Source organism: Microcaecilia unicolor, chromosome 2 (genome assembly GCF_901765095.1).
Source record: "Microcaecilia unicolor chromosome 2, aMicUni1.1, whole genome shotgun sequence".
In the NCBI taxonomy this organism is placed as follows: Eukaryota; Metazoa; Chordata; class Amphibia; order Gymnophiona; family Siphonopidae; genus Microcaecilia; species Microcaecilia unicolor.
Window position 1 is genome coordinate 496,984,226 of NC_044032.1, and position 24,770 is coordinate 497,008,995.

Here is a 24,770-nt window from a genome sequence, read left to right on the forward strand (position 1 = left end):
ACTGCCTCGCCCTTAATGTATCTGTTTGTTTATTACTAGATTGGTGTGTCTTTCTATACTGCTGTTAGCCTTTTTGAACTAATGTAAGCCACATTGAGCCTGCTCAAGGGCCGGAAAGTGTGGGATATAAATGCCATAAATAAATAAATATATGCCTTTGCTTCTGGCTTTCTTTTTTGTTGTTATTTTTTTGGTTTGAGTCGTCTTACAGTTGACCTATCTTATGGATTCTGAATATCATAACCTAGCCCTGTTTAACAAACTTGAAGACTGCTTCAACAGGGTACTGCTTTATTCTAAAAAAAATGTTCACTTTCTGCATGCCTGAATCTTTCTATTCTGTGCTATACTCAGTTCTATGTACCCGAAGGCACTCAAGACCTACTAGGATTAGTACACAATAAAAAATACATATTAGCAAAAACTACTATGGTCTTTCTCTTCATGGTAGCAGAAACAAACTGCTTTTTTTGTTTTGTTTTCACAAATCAGCTCACTGGCTCCCAGAAAATTGTAGTCAGGACTCACTCAATTGGAATTCAAGAATTTACCACAAAATAATTATATAATGAAATACACAATATGTTTTCATGGATTTAATACCATACACAGAATTTTAAAAGCTTATTATAATTTGCAATCCTTGACATACAGTTCTGCTGTTTCTTCTTGAATTTCTTAAATATCTCTAATAAGGCTTCAGCTCAGGATGCATTTGCCAACTTTTCCACTGAGCGAACCACTGGACAAGCTTGCAGACATGTCAAAAAAGGTTATTTTAGCATTCTAGATTTTTAAGTCTTTCTTTGACCTTGTCCTCACTCTCCAGTGATGTTCACAAAGTGTTCTAGTAAATGTCAAATAACCTCCTTTATTAGTGTTTTTTGCTTTTTCCATTGCAAGACTCGTAGTTCCCCAGTCCCATGTGCATATGGGCAAGATTCAGGAGTCAGAGGACAGCCATTGGGATGATTCAGAAAAAACCAACAGAGACGAGTCTTAAAAGCTTCTAAAGCAAGTCTTTTCTTGGTTTCTGGCCTGTGTCGATTTGTTAATTTTTCTTCTCTCCAATCACGAATTTGAACTCGTGCATTCAGAACTGAGGGGGTAAAAAGAGGGAAATATTTAAATCTATTATAACTCAGTTTGCAGAAATGTAAAAGTTTCCCGTAAGACATTAGGGGGTCCTTTTACTAAGCCATGGTAAAATGTGGCCTGCGGTAGCATGGGTCGTGTTTTGGACATCCTGGGCCATTTTTTACCATGGCTGGGAAAAAAGGCTTTTTAAAAAATGGGCTGGGAAATGGGTGTGCGCCGAAATTAAAACTCGTTCTTGCCTATTTACGGCCTGAGCCCTTACCATTACCCAATGACTTAGCGGTAAGGGCTCACGCACTACACGCATGGTAACCACATAGCGCGCGCCAACTGCTGATTATCACTGGGCATTATTATTTTCTACTGTGGGATTCAGCGTGCACCAAACTCAGAATTACTGCCAGGCGCATGTGCTAGCACGGCAGTAGTGCACCTTTGTAAAAGGGTCCCTAACAAACCTCTTCTTTCCATTATGACATTTTAATACAAGAATGTGCTATAATGCTTTATATTCTGTAGAGGTGTCATCCAGATGATAATATTTTATTTCTGAAGTAGTAATTTATAAACAGTCAGAAGGTAAGACTTAAAAGCAAAGCCCACTTAGTGGTAAGCATTATGAAAGTCCGAACCTGATGATTTAAATTCAGTGTCACTGAACAAATAAAATTTGACAGGCAACTTGATATCCAGCAAAAATGTATCCATTTATGAATTCCTAGGTGGGAAGGACAGGGCCAAAGTTTCTAGATTGGGACAATATTCAGCCACTAGTCAGATAAATGTGTCTGTTTAGAGAGACTGCTCAAATAGAAGTCCTAATGTTAAAAGCACAAATTATCCGTTTAGAGGTAGATCTTCAAAAGAGTTTTAACCATGCAGCAGCCTCTCCTGCCTGATTAACCTCACTGAGCTAGCCGGTACTAGATATTCAGTGGCACTTAACTGGTTAATGCTAGGTAAGGGGTGGGCTGGTTGAAGCGCACCAACTTAGCTGGTTTGCAGCAATATACAGTCCGCTAACTGGCTAAGTAACTGCATAAAGTTAGGACAGAAACAGCTGTCCTCACTTTATGCACTCAGTTAACCGAGTACCAGACTATCAGCCGGTGCCCGGTTAACTTTCAGGTCAGCAGACATACCCGGATATTCAATGCCAGAAGTCGCACGTCTCCTGGCACTGACTATCAAGAGTTAAGTCAGCCTGCAGCTGGAAGTGGCTTATAAGCCACTCACCGCCACAGGCTGAATATCAACCCCTTAAAGTTTTGGTTTGTATTATTGAGAGGTCCTACCTACATGAATAGGTCCACTCAATACTGAGTATTAAGAAAAGCAGATACTGAAACTCATATCGCTTAAGTTTGATGACAAATGCTCATTGCTTAGTTAACAAAACTCCAGATCCATAAGCTCTAATATCAGAAATAGAAGTAGATATTGTTGATCTCAAAGAGTCCCAGGGAAATGTGGACAAACCAAGTTAGTCTGTTCAAGAAGGCAGAAAAAAGGTGAGGGGGTGCACTTTATGAAAAAATATAATATTAAATAAAGGAAGTGAGGTGCAAAGGCTACAGAAAAAGATAGGCCACTTCTATTCTGTCCATCTCTACATGAGGTACAGTCGCCAGAAATGGACAATTCTGCAAATGAGATCTCACTTCAAGTCTTTACAGAAGTGGAGTGGAACAGGTAGATGTGAATCGTTTGTTTACTCTTTCAAAAAATACCAGCACTAGAATGCATGTAAAGAAGCTACTAAATTTAAAACAAATTGTAGAAAATATTTCTTCACCCGAGTAACTAAACACTGGAATTCATTAAAAGAGAGTGTGGTAAAGCAGTTAGCTTAGCAGTGTTTAAAAAAGGTTTGGATAATTTAATTTTCTAAAAGAAAAGTTCATAAGCCATTATTAAGATGGACTTGGAAAAATCTATTGCATATTCTTGGATAAGCAGCATAAAATCTGTTTTACTGTGTTGGGATCTTGCCAGGTACTTGTGACTTGGATTAGCCACTGTTGGAAACAGGATACTGGGCTTGATGGACCTTCGGTCTGTCCCAGTATGGCAATGCTTATGTTCATTACCGCCTCTCTTGTTCTGGCCACCAGTTTGTCACACATGACTACGTGATTTTTGTTTCTGCACTAGAGGAGTGTGGTAGCCGTGTTAGTCCACTCTTAAGGTTATCAATAGAAATCAAACAAAATAAAACATGGAAAAGAAAATAAGATGATACCTTTTTTATTGGACATAAACTTGCTCATCTTCCAATGTGGTATATATCATTCAGTGTAAAAAAATGTAACGAAGGATGCTATATTGGAGAAACAGGCCAGATGCTTAAGACAAGATTCAATTTACATAGACATCACATGAACAATACAGCCAGTAGGGCCCCCATCCCGGTGGGACAGCACTTCACAGAACCAGGACACTGTATCAGTGATTTCACAGTGAGAATACTGAAAGGTAACTTTAAAACCATACAAGAACGTAAGACCTTTGAAGTCAGAATGATTGAATATTTTAACACCCAACAGAAAGGACTTAACAAGGACCTGGGGTTCCTAGCCCATTATAAACCATAAAACTGTATGTCTCTGTTGATCACCCTCCCCTCACCTACCCACACCCATCCTGTTAGAATATCAATGATATGCTTTGATGTCCCCATGCATACCTCTGACCCACCCCCATCCTCCCACCCTGTCAGACTATCATAGTAATGCTTGAATGTTTTCACTTATATACACTGTCAGCTAGCACATTTGCTTATTTCCGATCTGACGAAGAAGGGCAACCTTCGAAAGCTAATCAAGAAATGTATTAAGTTATGTCCAATAAAAAAGGTATCATCTTATTTTCTTTTCCATGTTTCTGCACTGAAACTTTTCTGCCAAGGACTCCATCATTCCTTATTTTGTCTGCTCCATCCAGTGGGCCCACTCCCTTGCAGATGTCTCATTTGGCCATGAGATGAACTTTCCCAATAATGCCTCTACAATACCAATTATTACTCCACTAATGTTTTAATCCTGTTCTAATCCTTAGGCCACCTCTAAGAACAAAAATTGTAAGAACCAGTTCTGGGAAATATTAAAAACAGTGTCGTCATAGAGAAATCATAAATGAGAGGGAAATGCCCACTAATGTTCTAGGAGATCTAGATATTTATATGCTAAATTAAGCAAAATATTTTACCAGCTTGGAAGGTTGTAACAGTCATTCCTAATGACACTATAATCTGTATATTCCTTACCTTCAAATACCTGATGGTTGTTCTTAAGGAGGGTCTGCAAGCCTCCGCATTCATTTTTCAACCTCTGTAAAGTTGCTTTGCCTAAAAGGTCAGCTATTTCCCTCAAGGAAAGGCTAACTGCAGAAAAAGAAAAAAAAAACAATTAAAAATAAACAGGTATTTTTGGCTAACAAACAAGGCTCATGCCTGTTTGTATAGTTCCACCAGATATAAAATACCACATTATTTAAATATCATTGAAAAAAACCATTGAGAATAATTATGGCCTTATAGCTAGGTCTTATAAAAGATTTGTACCACATGGATGGGTTCATTTATGATGGACAACAATAACAATTTCTTCTAATGATGAGAGTTAAAACATGGTTAGGACAAATGGGATTGTACCTGGAGGTACTCTGCCTAAAAAAAAAAAAAAAAAAAACACTTCACCACTGGCATTAAATGATTTTGAAGTCACTGCAATTCTCTGTTACAATATAGCAAATTTCAGGCCATTACCTGATGGACCAAACTCTCTACTGTGGTACAATCCTCGTAAGCTTCACTGCCCCATGCTGCCTGAGATCTTATTCTGTCCTAATTTTGACTGCACTAGTAGTAGCAGCAGCAGCACAGTAAATTGTTTACAGGAATGGTAGAGGTGACAGAAGGTTGATGGATATGAAGAGGGAACAATGCTAAAAGCTGGATAAGACCACACAAATGATGACTGAGGAGATGATGAAATGGCAGGATAGATGGGTGGAAGAAGAGACACAAAACGATGGAGGGGCAGGTAAAAGATGTTGAGAGGGAGATAGAGGGAAAAAGACAAGAATAAGACAGAGCTGTAAGGGGGAGTGGATTTAGTGGTTAAAGTATTGATGGATTCAGGAAGCAATGAGGAATGTTCAAGATTTCAATTAGTGATTCAGTTGGGCCGTGGAGAAGGAAAAATTGAAGACAAACTAGGCTGAGGAGGGAGAGAAGGAGGAAAGTGAAAAAAATTACAGAGAGGGATAAAATAGATAGACACCAGAAAGTGAAAGAAACATAGATGAGGAAAAAGGTGACAAAAGAATAGAAATAAAACGAGAAACACGCAATCGGCTGAACAGCACCCATACTTTGGCACAGAGTGCCTTGTAAAATGTGCTTGGAACTCAATTATATACAGTTTCAGAAAAAAGTGAAGGAACAGTTGAAGAGACTGATGTGTCAAATAATCTATTGGCTACTTATATGAGTGGTAGTGGGAAGTTTTTATATTTTAATGTATTGCAGAAACAGACTATGTGATTGACAGATGCTGTTCCCCATGTCATAAGTACAAAAGTAATGCTACACTAGGAAAAGACCAAGGGTCCATTGAGCCCAGCATCCAGGCCAAGGGCACCTGGCAAGCTTCCCAAACGTACAAACATTCTATACATGTTATTTCCGGAATTGTGGATTTTTCCCAAGTCCATTTAGTAGCGGTTTATGGACTTCTACTACTACTACTACTACTATTTAGCATTTCTATAGCACTACAAGGCGTACGCAGTGCTGCACAAACATAGAAGAAAGACAGTCCCTGCTCAATGAGCTTACAATCTAATAGACAAAAAATAAATAAAGTAAGCAAATCAAATCAATTAATGTGAACGGGAAGGAAGAGAGGAGGGTAGGTGGAGGCGAGTGGTTACAAGTGGTTACGAGTCAAAAGCAATGTTAAAGAGGTGGGCTTTCAGTCTAGATTTAAAGGTGGCCAAGGATGGGGCAAGACGTAGGGGCTCAGGAAGTTTATTCCAGGCGTAGGGTGCAGCGAGACAGAAGGCGCGAAGTCTGGAGTTGGCAGTAGTGGAGAAGGGAACAGATAAGAAGGATTTATCCATGGAGCGGAGTGCACGGGAAGGGGTGTAGGGAAGGACGAGTGTGGAGAGATACTGGGGAGCAGCAGAGTGAGTACATTTATAGGTTAGTAGAAGAAGTTTGAACAGGATGCGAAAACGGATAGGGAGCCAGTGAAGGGTCTTGAGGAGAGGGGTAGTATGAGTAAAGCAACCCTGGCGGAAGATGAGACGGGCAGCAGAGTTTTGAACCGACTGGAGAGGGGAGAGGTGACTAAGTGGGAGGCCAGCAAGAAGCAGATTGCAGTAGTCTAAACGAGAGGTGACAAGGGTGTGGATGAGGGTTTTGGTACAGTGCTCGGAAAGAAAGGGGCGGATTTTACGGATGTTGTAAAGAAAGAAACGACAGGTCTTGGCAATCTGCTGGATATGAGCAGAGAAGGAGAGAGAACAGTCAAAGATGACCCCAAGGTTTCGAGCTGAGGAGACAGAGAGAATGAAAGAGCCATCAACAGAAATAGAAAACGGGGGGAGTAGGGAGGTGGGTTTGGGGGGGGAAAATGAGAAGCTCGGTTTTGGTCATATTTAATTTCAGGTGGCGTTGAGACATCCAGACAGCAATGTCAGACAAGCACGCTGAAACTTTGGTTTGGATGCAAGGTGAGATATCAGGAGTAGAAAGGTAGATTTGGGAGTCATCAGCATAGAGATGGTAGGAAAAGCCATGGGATGAGATTAATGAGCCAAGGGAAGAAGTGTAGATAGAAAAGAGGAGGGGACCAAGAACAGAACCCTGAGGTATGCCGACAGGCAGAGGGATAGAAGTAGAAGAGGATCCACCAGAGTGAACACTAAAGGTGCGGAGGGAGAGGTAGGAAGAGAACCAGGAAAGGACAGAGCCCTGGAATCCAAGTGAGGACAGGGTATCGAGAAGTATGCTGTGATCGACAGCGTCAAAAGCAGCGGAAAGATCAAGAAGAATGAGGATGGAATATTGACCTCTGGATTTAGCCAGTAATAGGTCATTGGAGACTTTAGTAAGCGCAGTTTCGGTTGAGTGGAGAGGGCGAAAACCAGATTGTAGTGGGTCAAGAATAGCATGTGAGGAGAGAAAATCAAGGCAGCGGCGGTGAACAGCACGCTCAAGTAATTTGGAGAGAAAAGGAAGGAGGGAGATGGGTCGGTAATTAGAGGGACAAGTAGGGTCGAGTGAAGGCTTCTTAAGGAGAAGTGTGACCACAGCATGTTTAAAGGCAGCAGGGACAGTCACAGTGGAAAGTGAGAGGTTGAGAATGTGACAGATAAAAGGAATAAGAGCAGGAGAGATGGCATTAAGAAGGTGGGTGGGAATGGGATCAGAGGAACAGGTGGTACATTTTGAGGAAGAAAGGAGAAGTGTAGTTTCCTCAATAGTAACTTCAGGAAAGGAGGAAAGGGAATGAGGGGAAGGAGAGAGAGGGGAACGGACTAGTGGAGGGAGAGGTGGCGAGGTAGAGAAAGCAAGGTTTATCTTTTGAACCTTGTTGTGAAAGAATTCAGCAAGAGTCTGAGGAGATAATGAAGGGGGAGTTGGGGGAGGGGGCACCTTGAGGAGAGTGTTCAATGTGGTGAAGAGAAGTCGAGGATTAGAGCCAAGAGAGTTGGTCAGTTGGATATAATAATCCTGTTTGGCACGTAAAAGAGCAGATTGGAAGGAGGTCAGCATGAACTTAAAGTGTAAGAAATCAGCAAGGGCCCGAGATTTCCACCAGAGGCGTTCGGCAGAGCGGGTACAGAAATGTAGGTAGCAGATATTAGAAGTCAGCCAAGGTTGGGGTTTTGTACGCCTTACAGGGCGGGTCATCAAAGGTGCAAGAGTGTCTAAGGCAGAGGATAGAGTATTGTTGTAAGAAGAAACAGCCTCCAATTTAGGAAACCGTCTAACCCCTTTTAAAACTCTGCCATGCTACCGCTTTCACCACGTTCTCCAGTAATGAATTCCAGAGTTTAATTACATGTTGGGTGAAGAAAAATTTTCTCCGATTTGTTTTAAATTTACTACACTGTAGTTTCATCGCATGCCCCCTAGTCCTAGTATTTTTGGAAAGCGTGAACAGACTCTTCACATCCACCTGTTCCACTCCACTCGTTATTTTATATACCTCTATCATGTCTCCCATCAGCCGTCTCTTCTCCAACCTGAAAAGCCCTAGCCTCCTTAATCTTTCTTCATAGGGAAGTCGTCCCATGCCCGCTATCATTTTAGTCGCCCTTCGCTGCACCTTTTCCAATTCCACTATATCTTTCTTGAGATGCGGCGACCAGAATTGAACACAATACTCAAGGTGCGGTCACACCATGGAGCAATATAACGGCATTATAATATCCTCACACCTTTTTTCCATACCTTTCCTAATAATACCCAACATTCTATTTGCTTTCCTAGCCGCAGCAGCACACTGAGCAGAAGGTTTCAGTGTATTATCGACGACGACACCCAGATCCCTTTCTTGGTCCATAACTCCTAACATGGAACGTTGCATGACGTAGCTATAATTCGGGTTCTTTTTTCCCACATGCATCACCTTGCACTTGCTCACATTAAACATCATCTGCCATCTAGCCGCCCAGTCTCCCAGTCTTGTAAGGTCCTTCTGTAATTTCTCACAATTCTGTCGTGAGTTAACGACTTTGAATAACTTGGTGTCATCAGCAAATTTAATTACCTCGCTAGTTACGCCCTTCTCTAAATCATTTATAAATATATTAAAAAGCAGCGGTCCTAGCACAGACCCCTGAGGAACCCCACTAACTACCCTTCTCCATTGTGAATACTGCCCATTTAACCCCACTCTGTTTCCTATCCTTCAACCAGTTTTTAATCCACAATAGGACTTTTCCTCCTATCCCATGACCCTCCAATTTCCTTTGTAGCCTTTCATGAGGTACCTTGTCAAACGCCTTTTGAAAATCCAGATATACAATATCAACCAGCTCCCCTTTGTCCACGTTTGTTTACTCCTTCAAAGAATTGAAATAAATTGGTCAGGCAAGATTTCCCCACACAAAAGCCGTGCTGACTCGGTCTCAGTAATCCATGTCCTCGGATGTGCTCTGTAATTTTGTTTTCAATAATAGCCTCTACCATTTTCCCCGGCACCGACGTCAGACTCACCGGTCTATAATTTCCCGGATCTCCCCTGGAACCTTTTTTAAAAATGGGCGTTACATTGGCCACCCTCCAATCTTCCGGTACCATGCTCGATTTTAAGGATAAATTGCATATCACTAGCAGTAGCTCCGCAAGCTCATTTTTCAGTTCTATAAGTACTCTAGGATGAATACCATCCGGTCCAGGAGATTTGCTACTCTTCAGTTTGCTGAACTGCCCCATTACGTCCTCCAGGTTTACCGTGAAGTCAGTAAGTTTCTCCGACTCGTCCGCTTGAAATATCATTTCCGACACTGGTATCCCACCCAAATCTTCCTCGGTGAAGACCGAAGCAAAGAATTCATTCAATCTCTCCACTACGTCTTTGTCTTCCTTGATCGCCCCTTTTACCCCTCAGTCATCCAGCGGCCCAACCGATTCTTTTGCCGGCTTCCTGCTTTTAATATACCGAAAAAAAAATTTACTATGTTTTTTTGCCTCTATCTTTTTTTCGTAATCTCTCTTGGCCTTCTTTATCTGCGCCTTGCATTTGCTTTGACACTCCTTATGCTGCTTCTTGTTATTTTCAGACGGTTCCTTCTTCCATTTTCTGAAGACATTTATTTTAGCCCTAATAGCTTCCTTCACCTCACTTTTCAACCAGGCCGGCTGTCTTTTGGAGTTCCGTCTTTCTTTTCTAATTAGTGGAATATGTTTGGCCTGGGCCTCCAGGATGGTATTTTTGAACAGCGCCCATGCCTGTTGTACAGTTTTTACCCTCTCAGTTGTCCCCCTAAGTTTTTCCACCGTTCTTCTAATTTTATCATAGTCTCCTTTTTTAAAGTTAAACGCTAACGTATTTGACTTACTGTGTATAGTTACTTCAAGGTTGATATTAAAACTAATTATATTATGATCACTGTTATCAAGCGGCCCCAGTACCGTAACATCCCTCACCAGATCATGCGCTCCACTAAGGACCAAGTCTAGAACTTTTCCTTCTCTCGTCGGTCCTTTCACTAAAGCTGTGGTAAGCGCTAGTATGGCTTACTGCAGCTTAAAATGGTTCATTACGGGACATACTCAGGCACCCTGTGTTAAGTTCCAATTTTTTTTGGAGGGGAATGTCTAGGGGGGCACAGTAGGTGTTCCTAGGATAATCAGTTAGTGGGTCTCTATTACAACATGCAAAATGGTTGATGCCAGATTGCCGCGTGATCCCTTACCTCCTACAAAATAGGTGTCAGCAACTGCTCCTGCAGTAATATTTTTAATGGCCATGTTCTAAAAGCAACATTAATTTAACAAATGGAAAATCAACCATTTTACTACTGCAATAAAAATGGCCTTAGCATGTGGGAAAAACCTGTGTAAGGGTGAACCAAGGCCATTTTTTACTGCAGCTTAGTAGAAGGACCCCTTAATGAACTAAGGGCCCCGTTTACTAAGGTGCGCTGGCGTTTTTAGAGCACGCTAAACATTTGTGCGCATTAACACTAGAGACACCCATATTGGTTTCTCTAGCGTAAGTGCGTGCTACAAACAATAACGCGCATATAGTGAAGCTTAGTAAACAGGGAAAAAGAAAGTAAGTAAATGAATTGAAATGACAGTTAGAAAAAGAAGGGCAAGAGTCAGAACTGAGATTTAAAAAAAAAAAAAAAAACTAAAAAAGAAAAGAGACAAAATTAGGGGACAAGAAAGGTTGAAACTTTTACTTAGGATTGGGTCTTTTTTCTCTCTGGTGTTAATCAAAATGAGCCATGTTCATGTTTTGAATCTTAAAGCCAAGACAGCCTTCAGCTTAGCTTGCTCATTTCCAATCAACCCCAAAGGACGACTGCCTGGGCCTCACTAGTGGTTCAAGAACATTTTATTGGATGGATCGCGAGGAGACCTTTTCATATCAAGCAGAAAGGAAGAAGTCAAACATGTTTTATTTTCTTTTTTCAGAAAAATAATTTTCTGCAGCAAAATTCTACTATAATGAACACTATAGGAGAAACCTTGTAGAAACAAGCTCCAGATATTTAGAACTAAAATTTGTAATAAAGGAATATATTGTAAAGAGACACTATCTACATTCACATATACTTATTTTAATCTTTACAATCTACTCTACACGTCTGTGCTTTAAATGGCAGCAAGTTTCAAGTGCAATGATTTATTTTATTTATTAGGATTTATTTACTACTACTTTTTGAAGAAATTCACTCAAGGTGGTGTACAATTGTTCTATAATCTCCTATGCACTCCTCCAGCCAAGGAATCCTCCATCTATATATCTAGATATTTATATTATATATATTTGGGTGTGGTTGCTCTAATTAACATAGAATATGATATCAGATGAGGGGCCTAAGGCCCACCTAGTTTGTCCTGTTTATTTTTAGTTGCAATGTAACAGACCACAGTTGATCTCTTCATGAGAAATCCCATGAGGTTATCCTATGCTTCCAATAATTCCATTTAAGACATTTCCTACTGTAAATGTGTAACATGTTTTGACATTGTACATAAAATATATAAAATGGAGACTTACTTCCTCTATTCCAGGTGTCACCACTTCCTGCATACACTCTTCCATCCTGATTGCCTTTATTTTCATTCAACAATAAAAAAGCCACCCTCAGTACTACTTTATCTATGAAATCTCGAGGCAATGAAGCACAGTTCCGTATCTGTTCTGTTTTTTCTCTGGGCTGAAATTCAGATATCCAAGTTTTGCTACTAGCCGCTTCTATGTCCTTTCCAGGAGATAGTGGAGTCACAGATTCATAATTAGTACTACTAACAGATTTATGGCTATTACAATAGATAGAACCTATTGTATGATTTGTTTTGCTACTTTGTGACACTGCATCATTCAAAACTGTAGAGTTAAATTGCTTTTGGTTAATATACCGACATCTCTGCTCATCAACTGAAGCTTCTTGTGTAGATGGATACGTTCTGGACTTTCCAATAAGGCAGACCTATATTAAAAGAAACAAACCTATAATTATCTTACTAAATAAAGCTTTCTAAATTGATAAGTGAATCAAATTACCATCTTTAATTACATTTAATATACATTTTGTAGTGTTATCTTTAAAGTGAAATCCAATGCAGGATATTATCTTTATGCAAAGTTCAATAGGGAATCTAAGAATGAATTCCACCCATGTGCCAAATTTCTTCTATAATTTCCCTCATTGTAATCTACTTAGGTTTCCCCATAAGTATAAAACCGCCTCCTATCCCTACCTCACCTTATCTTTTAAACCTTCTAATATTTATACAGGAAAACCTGCAATTGCCTGCAATAAAGGCCTTTTCAGTCCCTCTAGTCTAACCTTCTGGGTTTCCTGAAATATATATTTGGGTAGCCTATTGTGCTCCCTACCCTACAAAAGAGGCTAAATATTACACTCAAGATCTCTTAGTGACTGAGGACGGCTTCAAACATCTTTAATTGTCTTCAAAAGCAGAAAATCTAAAAGATCCAACTTCACACAGCAGCCTACGCTATAAAGAAGGACTATGCAGGAAAAAGCTCGGCTTTACAATCTCATGTCTTACTTTCTGTGATGGAATTGCACCTTTAGATATACCACATAACAGCCCTCCAAAGCCTTAGATGTCAAGCAAAGTACTTTGAACTGTATTTGGCTCTGCACAAGGAGCCAACGTAATGCCTCATCCAATTAAACAGTCATACTGCCACATTTTGGAGTAACTGAAAATGCCTAAACATCCTTTCCAGGAAGGCCTAGGCACAAGGCATTGCAGTAGACCAAGTGTGATCTGACAGGCTCATGTACCACAATGGTCAAATTAAAACAGAGCTTGAGTTTCCAGATCATACACAGATGCAAGAACATACTGCTGTCCACCTTTATGAAAAAGGCAAACCATGAATGCACTAGACCTAAACATGAGCTCATTCACAAACTGGACATTGACCCTAGTGATGTCACCTCAATGTTTGTTAAAACTGCTCTAAGTGCACATACTAACCTCACATCAAACAAATACCTTTCGTACTACAACAGCTTAAGTACAGACCACAATTATTAAATAAACAAGGTAATAAATAGAAATAAAGCAAAACAGAGAAAATAAGTTAGCCCAATAAAAAAAAAGTATCATCTTATTTTCTTTTCTATGTTTTATTTTATTTCTATTTATTACCGTTAAAAGTGGACTAACATGGCTACCACACCAGTTTGTTAAATAAATAAGGAAAATATTTCCTTGGAGTAATGATTTTCTGCTCAGTACTCAAAAACCCCAAAACACTAGAAGCGATTGTGACTGCATTACAACTGTAGAGACCAGCTACATTAATGACTCTAAGGAGGGCCTCAAAGAAGCAGAAAAGGAATACAATTGTTGGAAAGAGTCCTTCAGACACTTCAGGATTACTTATTTGTGGTATAGCATAGCTTTACAGCTTAAAAACAGTATAGAAAAATCACTGCTATTCCCATTCCTTTCCTTCCCTCCTGATGGCCATCCCTGAAGTCTCGAGAGAGGGATGGGGGAGAAAACAGGGCAGTGAAGGAATAAGTGCATCCTGGTCTTGAATCCAGGTTTTAATTCAAAACGAGTTACATAATTATTTGAAAATAAATTGGCAATATATTTAATCTTATTATTTACAGATCTTGTATTAGTCAGAGGTGTACCTAATAATGAACATAAGAATAGTCACACTGGGTTAGACCAAAGGTCCACCTAGCCCAGTATCCTGTTTTCAACACTGGCCAATCCAGGTCACAATTACCTGGCAGAAATCCAAATAGCAGCAACATTCCATGCTACCAATCCCAGGGTAAGCAGTTAGTGGAGAGCAGCTCACAAACCACTCTCTATCAATGACATTACTGTAGTAATATGCATATGTGGGACTGAGAAGCCTAAATTCCTCACCCACACTTCCCAAATCCACTACCTTCCCAAACCCATACCTCAGTATGCTTTACAGACTCTTCCCCTTAGGTCACCACCTAATGAATCATATCTATCTTCTCCAATTGTTGTTAATCTTACACAAAGATTTATTTCCTTCTCGGTGCTCTTTTACTACCAACCACAGTTCCTTCATAATTCCTGAAATACCAACATAGCCTCTTCAACTCTAACTCTTCATCTTGAAGACAGCATTCCTGCAGATCAAGACCCTAGTCTTAACAAAGTTCTGGTTAGGTTCAAGGTTCAACAAAACTTCTACCCCAAGGAAAAGCCTGAAGCATTACAGATGGTATTTGTAACCACTGCAAGTTTAAAGATAAAGTGCTGTCTTCTTGCCATGAAAGGAAATGAAATGATAAAAGTACCTAAATCTCATTCAACTATCCTTTGTAAAGGCCTCTGAAGTAAAATCCATCTGGGTTAAACCACCCTTGTATCTCTTTTCAAGCACCCCACCATCATAATTTTATTTATATATTTTTCCCGCAAAGTAGAGAATACCAAGGAGGAGGACACGTCCACCTTGAAAATAAAGGTTCAAGTTATTGGCAGAGTAATATATTTAACAAAAAGTTACCCGTTTTGTTGAAGGAATCCTAAGACAATCTTCTTCTACATTAAATCCACATTTATGGCCTACTTCTGTAATAAAATCCAAGTACTCCCTATATTGAGTCTTCTTGCTTTGCCGTCGACTGTATTTTCCATAAAAATCAAAGAAGCAACAAGGCAAAACAAAATAACAACAGGAATACGATGACCTGTAGAACAAGGAGTATGGATATTACTTCAAAACATATTAGTTTGTTAACAATGTCACTAAAATCTGGCATAGTCTATAAGGTGTGTCTTCTGCATTGGAACCATGAATCAGCTGGTTTTGACTCAGATCCACAAGATGTATGCATTGTAAACTGAAAAGTCCACCACAGAACATATTCATGTGTTATTATTTGATCCATAATCCAGGTTATCATTTCAGTGCATAGCCCTCGAATTTGTGAGAAATGTACTTTAAGATTACTGCCATTTACTTTTAAGAAAATTAACAAACATAGCTTTCCGCTTCCAAACAAAAATATCACGCAGTTGAAAGTACAGCATGTGCAAGTAAGACCTATTAAACCAATACAAAAACTGGTTAAATCTGGGGCCAAAGCATAGACAGATTTCCAAAATATATTTAATTTTATTAATTCATATTTGATATATAAAAAGACCAACTTCTACACTGTCTTATACCTGAAACTCAAAACTAATTTCTTTGTGTTAGCTCTTCTGAAAACACTCACTCAACTGTACCCTCTCTTTTTGTACCAAGAACATTATATATGTCGTGCTGGGTCAGACTAAAGGACCATCAACCCTCATATCTACCTCCAAGAGTGGCCAATCCAGGTCACTAAGTACCAAATAAATTCAGTTTTTTATTTTTATCTTCAGCAACAAAGATGTAGTCTATCTAGATATCTATTTCTATAACAATATCAATAAGAAAACTTTCGACTATTAGAGTGCACATGTAGACACTCAGCATCCATGAACAGAGTATCTAACAAGAAACAGATAAATTTAGAAACTTCTTTTTGCTGCTCCCTCTCAGGAATGAGGTGTAGTTTTGCAAGGTTAATTTGACTAATAACTGTTTATGGACTTTTCTTCTAAGAATCTGTCCAAACTCCGTTTAAAAAAACTTAGCTGTGGTAGACATTTTATTTTTTGCAAGATGCTCTGTAATTAAGACTTCTGTTTCTTGGTTATAACCAGAAAACTCTTCTAAAAACACTCCCAATGGGGAAATTAGGTTTTCTTGTTAAAAACAATATTGGGCTCCGATAAGGCATCCAGCTCCTGACATTACATGTGGATGTCACAGCCATGCCAAACTGGAGAAGGCAGCTACTCTCGCCCACTATGCTAAACAGGAGAAAGCCACAGCCATGCAAAACAGGAATCAGAAATGGAAGTGTGTGGAGCATGAGATAGAGTGCTGGGTGCTGGAGTCGTTGTAGGGAAAAGGAGGGGGGAGGGGCAAAATACCAAAACAGAATGTTGGGGATGGACGATTAAGAAAAACTAACCTTGGGGGGATGATCAGGGGGGCTACTGAGGATAATGAGAGAGAGAATAACTGCTGGAGGCCGGAGGAGGTTGAGAGAGGAAGAGGCAGCTGGGGACACTGAGAATGCGAAAGGGAGACTGCTGGGGGTAGGATTGAAGGGGGGGGGGAATGACAGAGGAATGAGAAAGGAATGAATGAGGTGAGAAAGAATAGGTTGGGAGTGTAATTATTGGAGATGACAATGAGAGTATATCAATTTTAGGGGCCCTTTTACAAAGCTGTGGTAAGCACTAGTGCGTGCTTATCGCCGCAAAAAAAGGTATACCATGGGGCATGCTGCCACGGTACATTTTGGGATGTGCGTGCACTATTCACGTGCTAAAAAATAAAATTTGGGGGGCGCAGGGGGCATGTCTGTTGGTGGGGTGGAGAGTCGGCATGTTCTGCACTAATTGGTTAGCACAGCTGCATTGCTGCGTGCTAACCGATTAGCGTGTGCTCAGCGTATGAGCCCTTCCCATCTACATAATGGGTGGCTTTAGGGCACACGTGCTAATGGCCACACGCTAACAGAATGCCAAGGCCACATTCTACCTCTGTTTGGAAAAAGGGCCCCTTAATAAGGCTATGTAAAAAATGGACTCTCCCTAAAAATGTGACCTTCCATAATATGAAAACAGCGAAAATTTTAGTATGCTCCCAAAACCCCTAATTGGGCTTAAAAAATAAACACCTAAATTTGCAATTTATACATTCCTAGATTCAGAAGCCTTATATATAATCAGTAAATAAGGAATATAAGCAATCTCCTATGTCAATGCCAAATTCACTTCTGCAAACCTGTAGCTTCACTCACCTGGCAGCAATTACTGGTAGCCATGGTGTGAGTTCATCTGAATGGTTTCCTATTAACCAATCAACTTCTGGAAACAGGTAATCATCACTAGGGGTAATTGCACATTCCTTAAAAAAAAACAATATAAAAAGACCAGGTAAAATAGCTAATGTTTGAATCACAACAAGGGCATTAAAGAACACTTAAGCTACTAAATGCATTAAATTCTACAGACTCCTTTTACAAAGTGGTGCTACCGATTAGAGTGTGCTGAATGTGAAGAAGCCCATGGGAAGTGAATGGGCTTCTTTGCATTCAGTGCACCGATGATCAGTAGCGCTACTTTGTAAAAGGAGCCTTATGTTAACATTAAATTGAGATTGGGGGTCGACTGAAACAAATGTAAAGAAAGATATTTTTCCCCTGTTAAAAAAAAGAAAAGATATTGTTCTTTTCTTCTACTCAAGAAATTATCCCTTACAGTACTTTGCTCATTTATTCAATACTACATCTGTAAAAAATTTTTTAAAACACCCAAACACACATGGGGGAAAGGGGGTAGGATTTGATAAGATATAGATAAATACACACACAATAAATATATATATATATATATATATATATATATATATATATATATATATATATATATATATATATAAAGAGAGATAAACAGATATATATAGACATATATAGATACATTACATTGTCTGTTGTACAATTGCTATGCTGTGTATACTGCTTCTGTTTTTTGCTCAAATTGACTTGTACAATGTTTTTCATTGCTGATTAGTGTTAATAAACAATTTTTAAATTAAATTAAAGATACCCTATGCTTGCTCTTCATGCATAAAGTATGTTTTCCGTACACTGAGAGGTTTCCATTGTTTTCTGTATGATCCTACTTTTCACTTATCTGACAATTTTTATTTGTTGCATTTGTATCCCACATTTTCCCACCTATTTGCGGGCTCAGTGTGGCTTACAATAAGACTTGAATAATAGAAATACATTTGTTACAACTAAGTTATGGATTACATTGAACAGAGTTGTGCGAGGCATTCGAATATCGTTGGTAGTATAACAATGGGACAAAACACAGAGACATTAGAAAGAGACAATGGGAAAAAAGGGCATTATTAGGCGCCTAGACATATAGTGTACATAGTTCCGTGGACGAATGTATGGTTGACTGGATAAAGGGATGATGGATCAGATGTGGATGTGTATTGCATTGTGGACAGTGAGTGGTCTCTATGTGTATTGGCTCTTTCCATAAGTTTGTTCGAACAGGTGTGTCTTCAGTAGTTTACGGAAGGAGGCTTGTTCGTTGATCATTCTTAGGTTGCGTGGTAATGTATTCCAAGACTTCGTGCTCTTGTAGGAAAAGGTTGACGCGTGTATCGTCTTGTACTTCAAGCCCCTGCAGGTTGGGTAATGAAGGTTGAGGTGAGTTCGGGATGATCTTTTGGCGTTTCTAGGTGGTAGGTTTATTAAATCAGACATGTACGCTGGGGCTTCACCGTAAATGATCTTATGGACTAGTGTGCAAGTTTTAAAAGTAACGCGGTCCTTGAGTGGAAGCCAATGTAGTTTCTCTCGTAGTGGTTTTGCCCTTTCATATTTAGGTTTTCCGAAGATGAGCCTGGCTGCTGTGTTCTGGGCTGTTTGAAGTTTCCTTAGTATTTGCTCTTTGCAGCCAGCGTATAATGAGTTGCAGTAATCCAAGTGGCTAAGGACGAGGGATTGCACTAGGCTGCGGAAGACGAATCTTGGGAAGAATGGTCTAATTCTTTTCAATTTCCACATGCTGAAGAACATCTTCTTGGTTATGTTGTTTGCGTGAGTTTCGAGTGTTAGGTGGCGGTCGATAGTCACTCCAAGGATTTTTAGTGTTTCTGAGATTGGAAGTTTTAGGTTTGGTGTGTTTATCACGTTGAATTCTGTTGTGTTGTATTGGGAGGTGAGTATCAGGCATTGGGTTTTTTCTGCGTTCAGTTTCAGGCGGAATGTATCTGCCCATGTGTTCATGATGTGTAGACTTTTATTGATTTCGCTGGAGATTTCTTTGATGTCTTGTTTGAATGGGATGTATATTGTCACATCATCGGCGTATATGTACGGGTTGAGGTTATGGTTTGATAGGAGTTTTGCTAAAGGGATCATCATTAGGTTGAATATAGTTGGAGAGAGAGGTGATCCCTGTGGGACTCCACATTCAGGTATCCATGCCTTGGACGTGGTTGAATTTGATGTGACTTGATACGAGCGCAGGGTTAGGAACCCCTTGAACCAATTCAAGACATTTCCTCCGATGCCAAAGTATTCAAGTATGTGTATTAGGATTTCATGATCAACCATGTCGAAGGCGCTGGACATGTCGAATTGTAAGAGGAGTATATTGTTGCCGGTTGCAATTCTTTGTTTGAATCTGGTCATTAGGGTGACTAATACTGTTTCTGTGCTGTGATTCGAACGGAATCCTGATTGGGCATCATGCAGTATTGAATGTTTGTCTAGATAGTTTGTGAGCTGTTTGGTTACCATACCTTCGGTTAGCTTGGTTATTAGTGGTATGGATGCAATTGGCCTGTAGTTGGTTATTTCGCTCGTGTTTTTCTTTGTGTCTTTAGGAATTGGTGTGAGTAGGATTTTTCCTTTTTCTTTTGGGAAGAGTCCATTTTGTAGCATGTAGTTTATGTGATTTGTTAGGTTTGTTATGAATCTGAGCCGGTCCCATTTACGTCAGATAATCAAGACTGTACTGTTCTTTGAATTTAAGTATCAAATATATTTTTGCTCACAGGTTTTATTCTATTTACTTGGATTTTATGACGTTCCAAGACTTCTGGCGCTCAAGCACGGCCATGTTGGGTCCTTTTTAATGGTTTTTAATAGTTTATTGTATAATGTGGCTTCCTCATTTTGGAGTCCTTTAGTAAGTTGCACTAACCATCAGGCTACACCTCCCTTCCTCCAAATACTAACTGCCTGTGGTATGTTGAATTACAAAGCACAATGAGGTCCTTTTATTAAACTGCAGTAAGCACTAATGCATGCTTACCACAAGTTAAACTCCACTACCATGGGGAACTCTCGGGCATTCTGCAATAGTTTTCAGATTGGCACATGCTTCCCATGTGTTAAAAAGTAGAAAATATTTTTTAGTGTTGGGGCCGTGTTTGGAGGCTGACAGCAAGCGTGCCCAGCGCTAGTTGGTTAGCACAGCTGCATCACCGTTCACTAACCGATTAGCACGTGGTTAGCACATGAGCCCTTACTGCCTAATAAATAGGTGGCAGTATGGGCTCATGTGCAAATTGGGAAATTAGCTGTGGCCATTAATGGGGGAAATAGAAAATATGGCCATTTTACTGCCACACTAAAAGTGGCTTCAGCACACGGGAAACCCACGCACTAGTCATACCACAGGCCACAGCTTAGTAAAAGGACCGCAATGTTTTCAAAGTGATAACTCACTGCCACTGGATCCTGAGAGATGAGATGCTTTCAATTGGAACCGTCACCTTGCAGTTAAGGACAGAGACCTGGGTATTAATTCTTGAAAACCTAAAGAAGGGTTCGCTTTGAACCCTGCTAGGAGAATGCTTGCACATAGCCTTTCAGCCATTGGAACCCTGTCATGAGACTCCAGCTCCATGAAGGCCATGGGCTCCCCACTTAATACCTACCAACACCTGTTCTTCCAGAACCCACAAGGCATCCCTGAGAGCCTGCTTGACTAGGGAAGCAATGTCACAGCTGTTGATCAGGGAGCCAAAGAAAAGAAGCACAAAAACTGTTGGCTTGGGTATCTGTCTGGGATCTAACGCTCCTAGGGTTGAATAGCCCAGAGATGGTGCTCCGGGCCTCACTGAAATTGTACTTCTCCAGCCCAATACATGCCAACCACCTCCCGTGGACAGCATTTGGATGTCTTGAATCTTCCTGAATGCGTAATCTTTGTCTGCACTGTGAAAAGACTTCCTACTGGGGACTACCTCAAATTACTAGTCTTAGGAAAAAAAGTCACACATTTATGAAACAAACTCATTTCTGGATTGCACTGCTCACTGCAACATACAACACTTAATAACAAGCAAGTAAATCTATATATGCTGTATAATAGTTAATCAAATAAAAATAATTAAATAATTCATATAATGCACCATATAATTCCCTAGAACAGTGATTCCTAAATCTATCTTTTTTTGTGTCATGTCTTTTAGAACCATTCTGAATATTTATCCTGATGTAAGCAAGATGAAACATGACCATGTCATTTAATATTTGTTATGCATTATTTTAAAAATTGCATTGCTTATTTTCATTTCACAATTTTGCATGATTCCCTTGTGAATCTCTGCTATAAGAATGGGGAAAACCCTTATAAAGCCCTGAGTTTTCAAAAGACAAATATCTTTGGAAGCGTGCTAATGAAAATCAGAACCACCTTAAAAAGAGAATAATTTCAGAAAATTCATGTTTACTTGTGAACCACCCCCCCCCCCCCAATTGCTGACAGAGGACTTGACAGAAAAGCCTAGATCATTGACCATCCAAGCATTTTCAACAAGGTTGCATGATCAAAAATCAATGTGTGCGGGTCATATGAATATTTTAACCTGCTGTAGTATGATTAACACTCATCAAAATCTCTGAATCTCCTCTGAAATTATGCCTTGATGGCCACCAAATAGCTCTGCAATGCTTCAAAATCATTTGTGCTAATTATGATTTTTTTTTTGCTAAAAATCTCAAGTGGATTGTACCTTAGACACCCCTGGACTAGATTCAAGAACTTGACACATTTAAGGCATTAGGCAGTACTAATGCATCTTCCCTCCAAGTTATTCTAATATATTATTTTCTCTGGGATTTCTTTTTCTTGTTTATTTTATTTTAGACATTTCAGAACTACATGATAATAGGACTTTGGATTTATAAAGGTGGCAATTAGCATGAAGGAAGATAAAATCATGTTGCAACAGTTTATGTTTAGCAAACTGGTGGGTAGCTGCCAATTCTATTTTTACTGCTGTGAATTCTCTGTAGGCTCTGCAAACAAATGCTGCAAAATAGCTGGTTATACTCTTTGCACAGACATCTTGAAATTCCCAGGGCTTTCCTCTAGGTGCAGTGCACTCAATTATCCTCTAATTCCATGCCAAGTTCATCAGGAAGCTGTTTCTCGTGTGCCCAGGTATCACAAGAAAAAAAGAATTCTTTGCAAGCAAACAGTACAAATGACTTTTTAAGGAAAAACAGATGTTAGCTTTCCAAGGACCATCCAACTTTATATTTTGGTGCCACATCTCAGAAGGCAGTATTTTAATCTGCCCTCACAGTGGTTATATAACAAACCTATGGGGTTGTTTACTAAAGCTTAGCTCGAGTTACCTGCAGCAGGGCCCATAGGAATAAAATGATCCCTGCTGCAGATAACTCGAGCTAAGCTTTAGTAAACAGGGGTTGGGGGGGGGGGGCTTAGTATCATCAGCTTTTAGTAGAGCAGCAAGACAAAGCATGTTTCTTACATGTATATTTTTGATTAAATTACTATTTTTGTTTTATGTTACCTCCTTAGACCAATAAGCAGGATATCAAGGGGGGGATTGATGTACCACCTTTCTGTGGTTACAATCAAAGTTGTTTACACTTCATAGTCACGTATTATAAACAAACAAAAAACTATTCTGTCCAAACGTTCACTGAAATTGGAAGCACAGGGGTCAAATTTATGGTCAGCTGCATATGATGGCATTTGGAGTTTTTTTTATTTATTTCATGCCTTTTTCAATTGTAGCTCAAGGTGAGTTATGTTCAGAAACATATTTATTTTATTTATTTTTGTTACATTTGTACCCCGCGCTTTCCCACTCATGGCAGGCTCAATGCGGCTTACATGGGGCAATGGAGGGTTAAGTGACTTGCCCAGAGTCACAAGGAGCTGCCTGTGCCTGAAGTGGGAATCGAACTCAGTTCCTCAGAACCAAAGTCCACCACCCTAACCACTAGGCCATTAAAATAGTTAATAGTTTAAAAAAAAAAAAAAAGCTGAAGAGGCAACCCTAATAAATTCCTCCGGCTACAAGTGAACACAGTACTGGTGCATACTTTTCACATAGCACATGATGCTCTAAACTTGTAGGTAAACAAAAAATAAAAACCCTACATTCAAACACTTATGTTACGAAGAGAAAAGAATGTTTTCACTTTACCTACAAGTTTAGAGCATCATTATTTCTTGATAATAAGTTAAGATGACAAATGGGATTTTAGAATCAGAAACATGACAGTATCCTGAGCTATTCAGAAACTCACTCACTGTAATGCAACAGCTGTTTTCAATGGGAGCATCATTTATTCTAACTGTGTGAGCCAAGAATAGCCCTGCTGGCAACATTTAATTTAAATAGGCATTTATTGTCCTGAAAAAATAGCACCAAAATATATTGTGATTCTGTATGTGAACTGCATTTTAAACTAATCATTCATTCTTTTAAGAAAGGTGAAATTAAAAAAAAAAAAATGCCCAGCTCCACTAATTCTGACCAGAAGCTCAAGACACAGCACAAAAATGAATTCTCGAATAGTTTCAAAGAGCCACATCTGGAGATTGTTATGAATGGTACTTGGACTCTAAGTTTAGGTGGGAATTGGTTCCACATGGTTGGTGCTTTATCCATCAGTTCTGCCACAGGCCTCCTTGTGTGTTACTCCATTTCTTACCCTCTCTTGTTATATTATTACTCTTGTAAACCACTTACATACTACTTTTTATTTGTGGTATAATCAAATAAAGTTCAAATGTGAAATATAATGTAGAGGGCAAGGCAAAATAGAAAGAATTACAGAAATCTACATGGAAGAAAACTACTAATTGCATCACAGTTCAGAGATGAAACTGCCATAAAAATGGACAAAGCTGCCTAACTAAACAAAGATTGATAGAGGTCTTCTTAAAAACTGGAAGCCTGATTATGAAAATCCTAAATCTTAAACTAGGAGATATTCTAACATTATCAAGTAAGGGCCATAAATCTGAGGGTCAAGAGGAGAGGAATTAGTCTTACCCAACTATTCATTTTATCCAGATTAGGATTTAACCAGCTGGCCTGCCTCCAGCTACTAATCATTGCAAAACAGTTACTCATCTCTTATCAGGTCACAGCTATGGGTGATTTAACAGGAAGAATTTAGATACAGAACAAAGTTATAATTTTGAAAACCTAAGTGCCTAAGGGGGTCGATGCTCAAAGCTTAACGTCAGTGGTAAAAGGGGTTAGTGTGACATTTGCGGGTAGGTTATTGTGCACAGAATGCTCAGAGGACTGGAGTGCAGGTTCTAAGATGTGAACTAGAACACTGCCAGAAATTGTATTGAAATTAGAGCTGTCCATTTAATGTGTTAATAACGCAATTAACTTGTCAAACAAATAACTTGTGTTACAACTTTTAACGTTGTTATCCCTCCCCCACTAGCTGGCACCTCTTCTTATCTCTCCCAGCACGGCACTCCAGCAGCCCCCTTCTCCTCACCGCTGCAGTGAAAACAGTGCTACTTCTCACCCTGCCCGCGTCTCTCTGTAACAGGATGTTCTGTCTCA

At 39.6% G+C, this 24,770-nt stretch overlaps 1 protein-coding gene across 1 annotated transcript in view; it reads right to left on the reverse strand.

Annotated features, from left to right (window-relative positions):
• Positions 1-205: 205 nt before the first annotated feature.
• Positions 206-24,770, reverse strand: part of TRMT44 (tRNA methyltransferase 44 homolog) — a 59,054-nt gene continuing 34,489 nt past the window's right edge. Inside the window, exons 7-11 of the mRNA XM_030191146.1 lie at positions 17,182-17,288; positions 14,841-15,024; positions 11,850-12,282; positions 4,364-4,480; positions 206-1,099 (exon numbers count right to left, since the gene is read on the reverse strand). Of these exons, the coding sequence (XP_030047006.1) occupies positions 858-1,099; positions 4,364-4,480; positions 11,850-12,282; positions 14,841-15,024; positions 17,182-17,288 (1,083 nt within the window). The 3' untranslated portion in view covers positions 206-857. The remainder of the gene's footprint in view (positions 1,100-4,363; positions 4,481-11,849; positions 12,283-14,840; positions 15,025-17,181; positions 17,289-24,770) is intronic.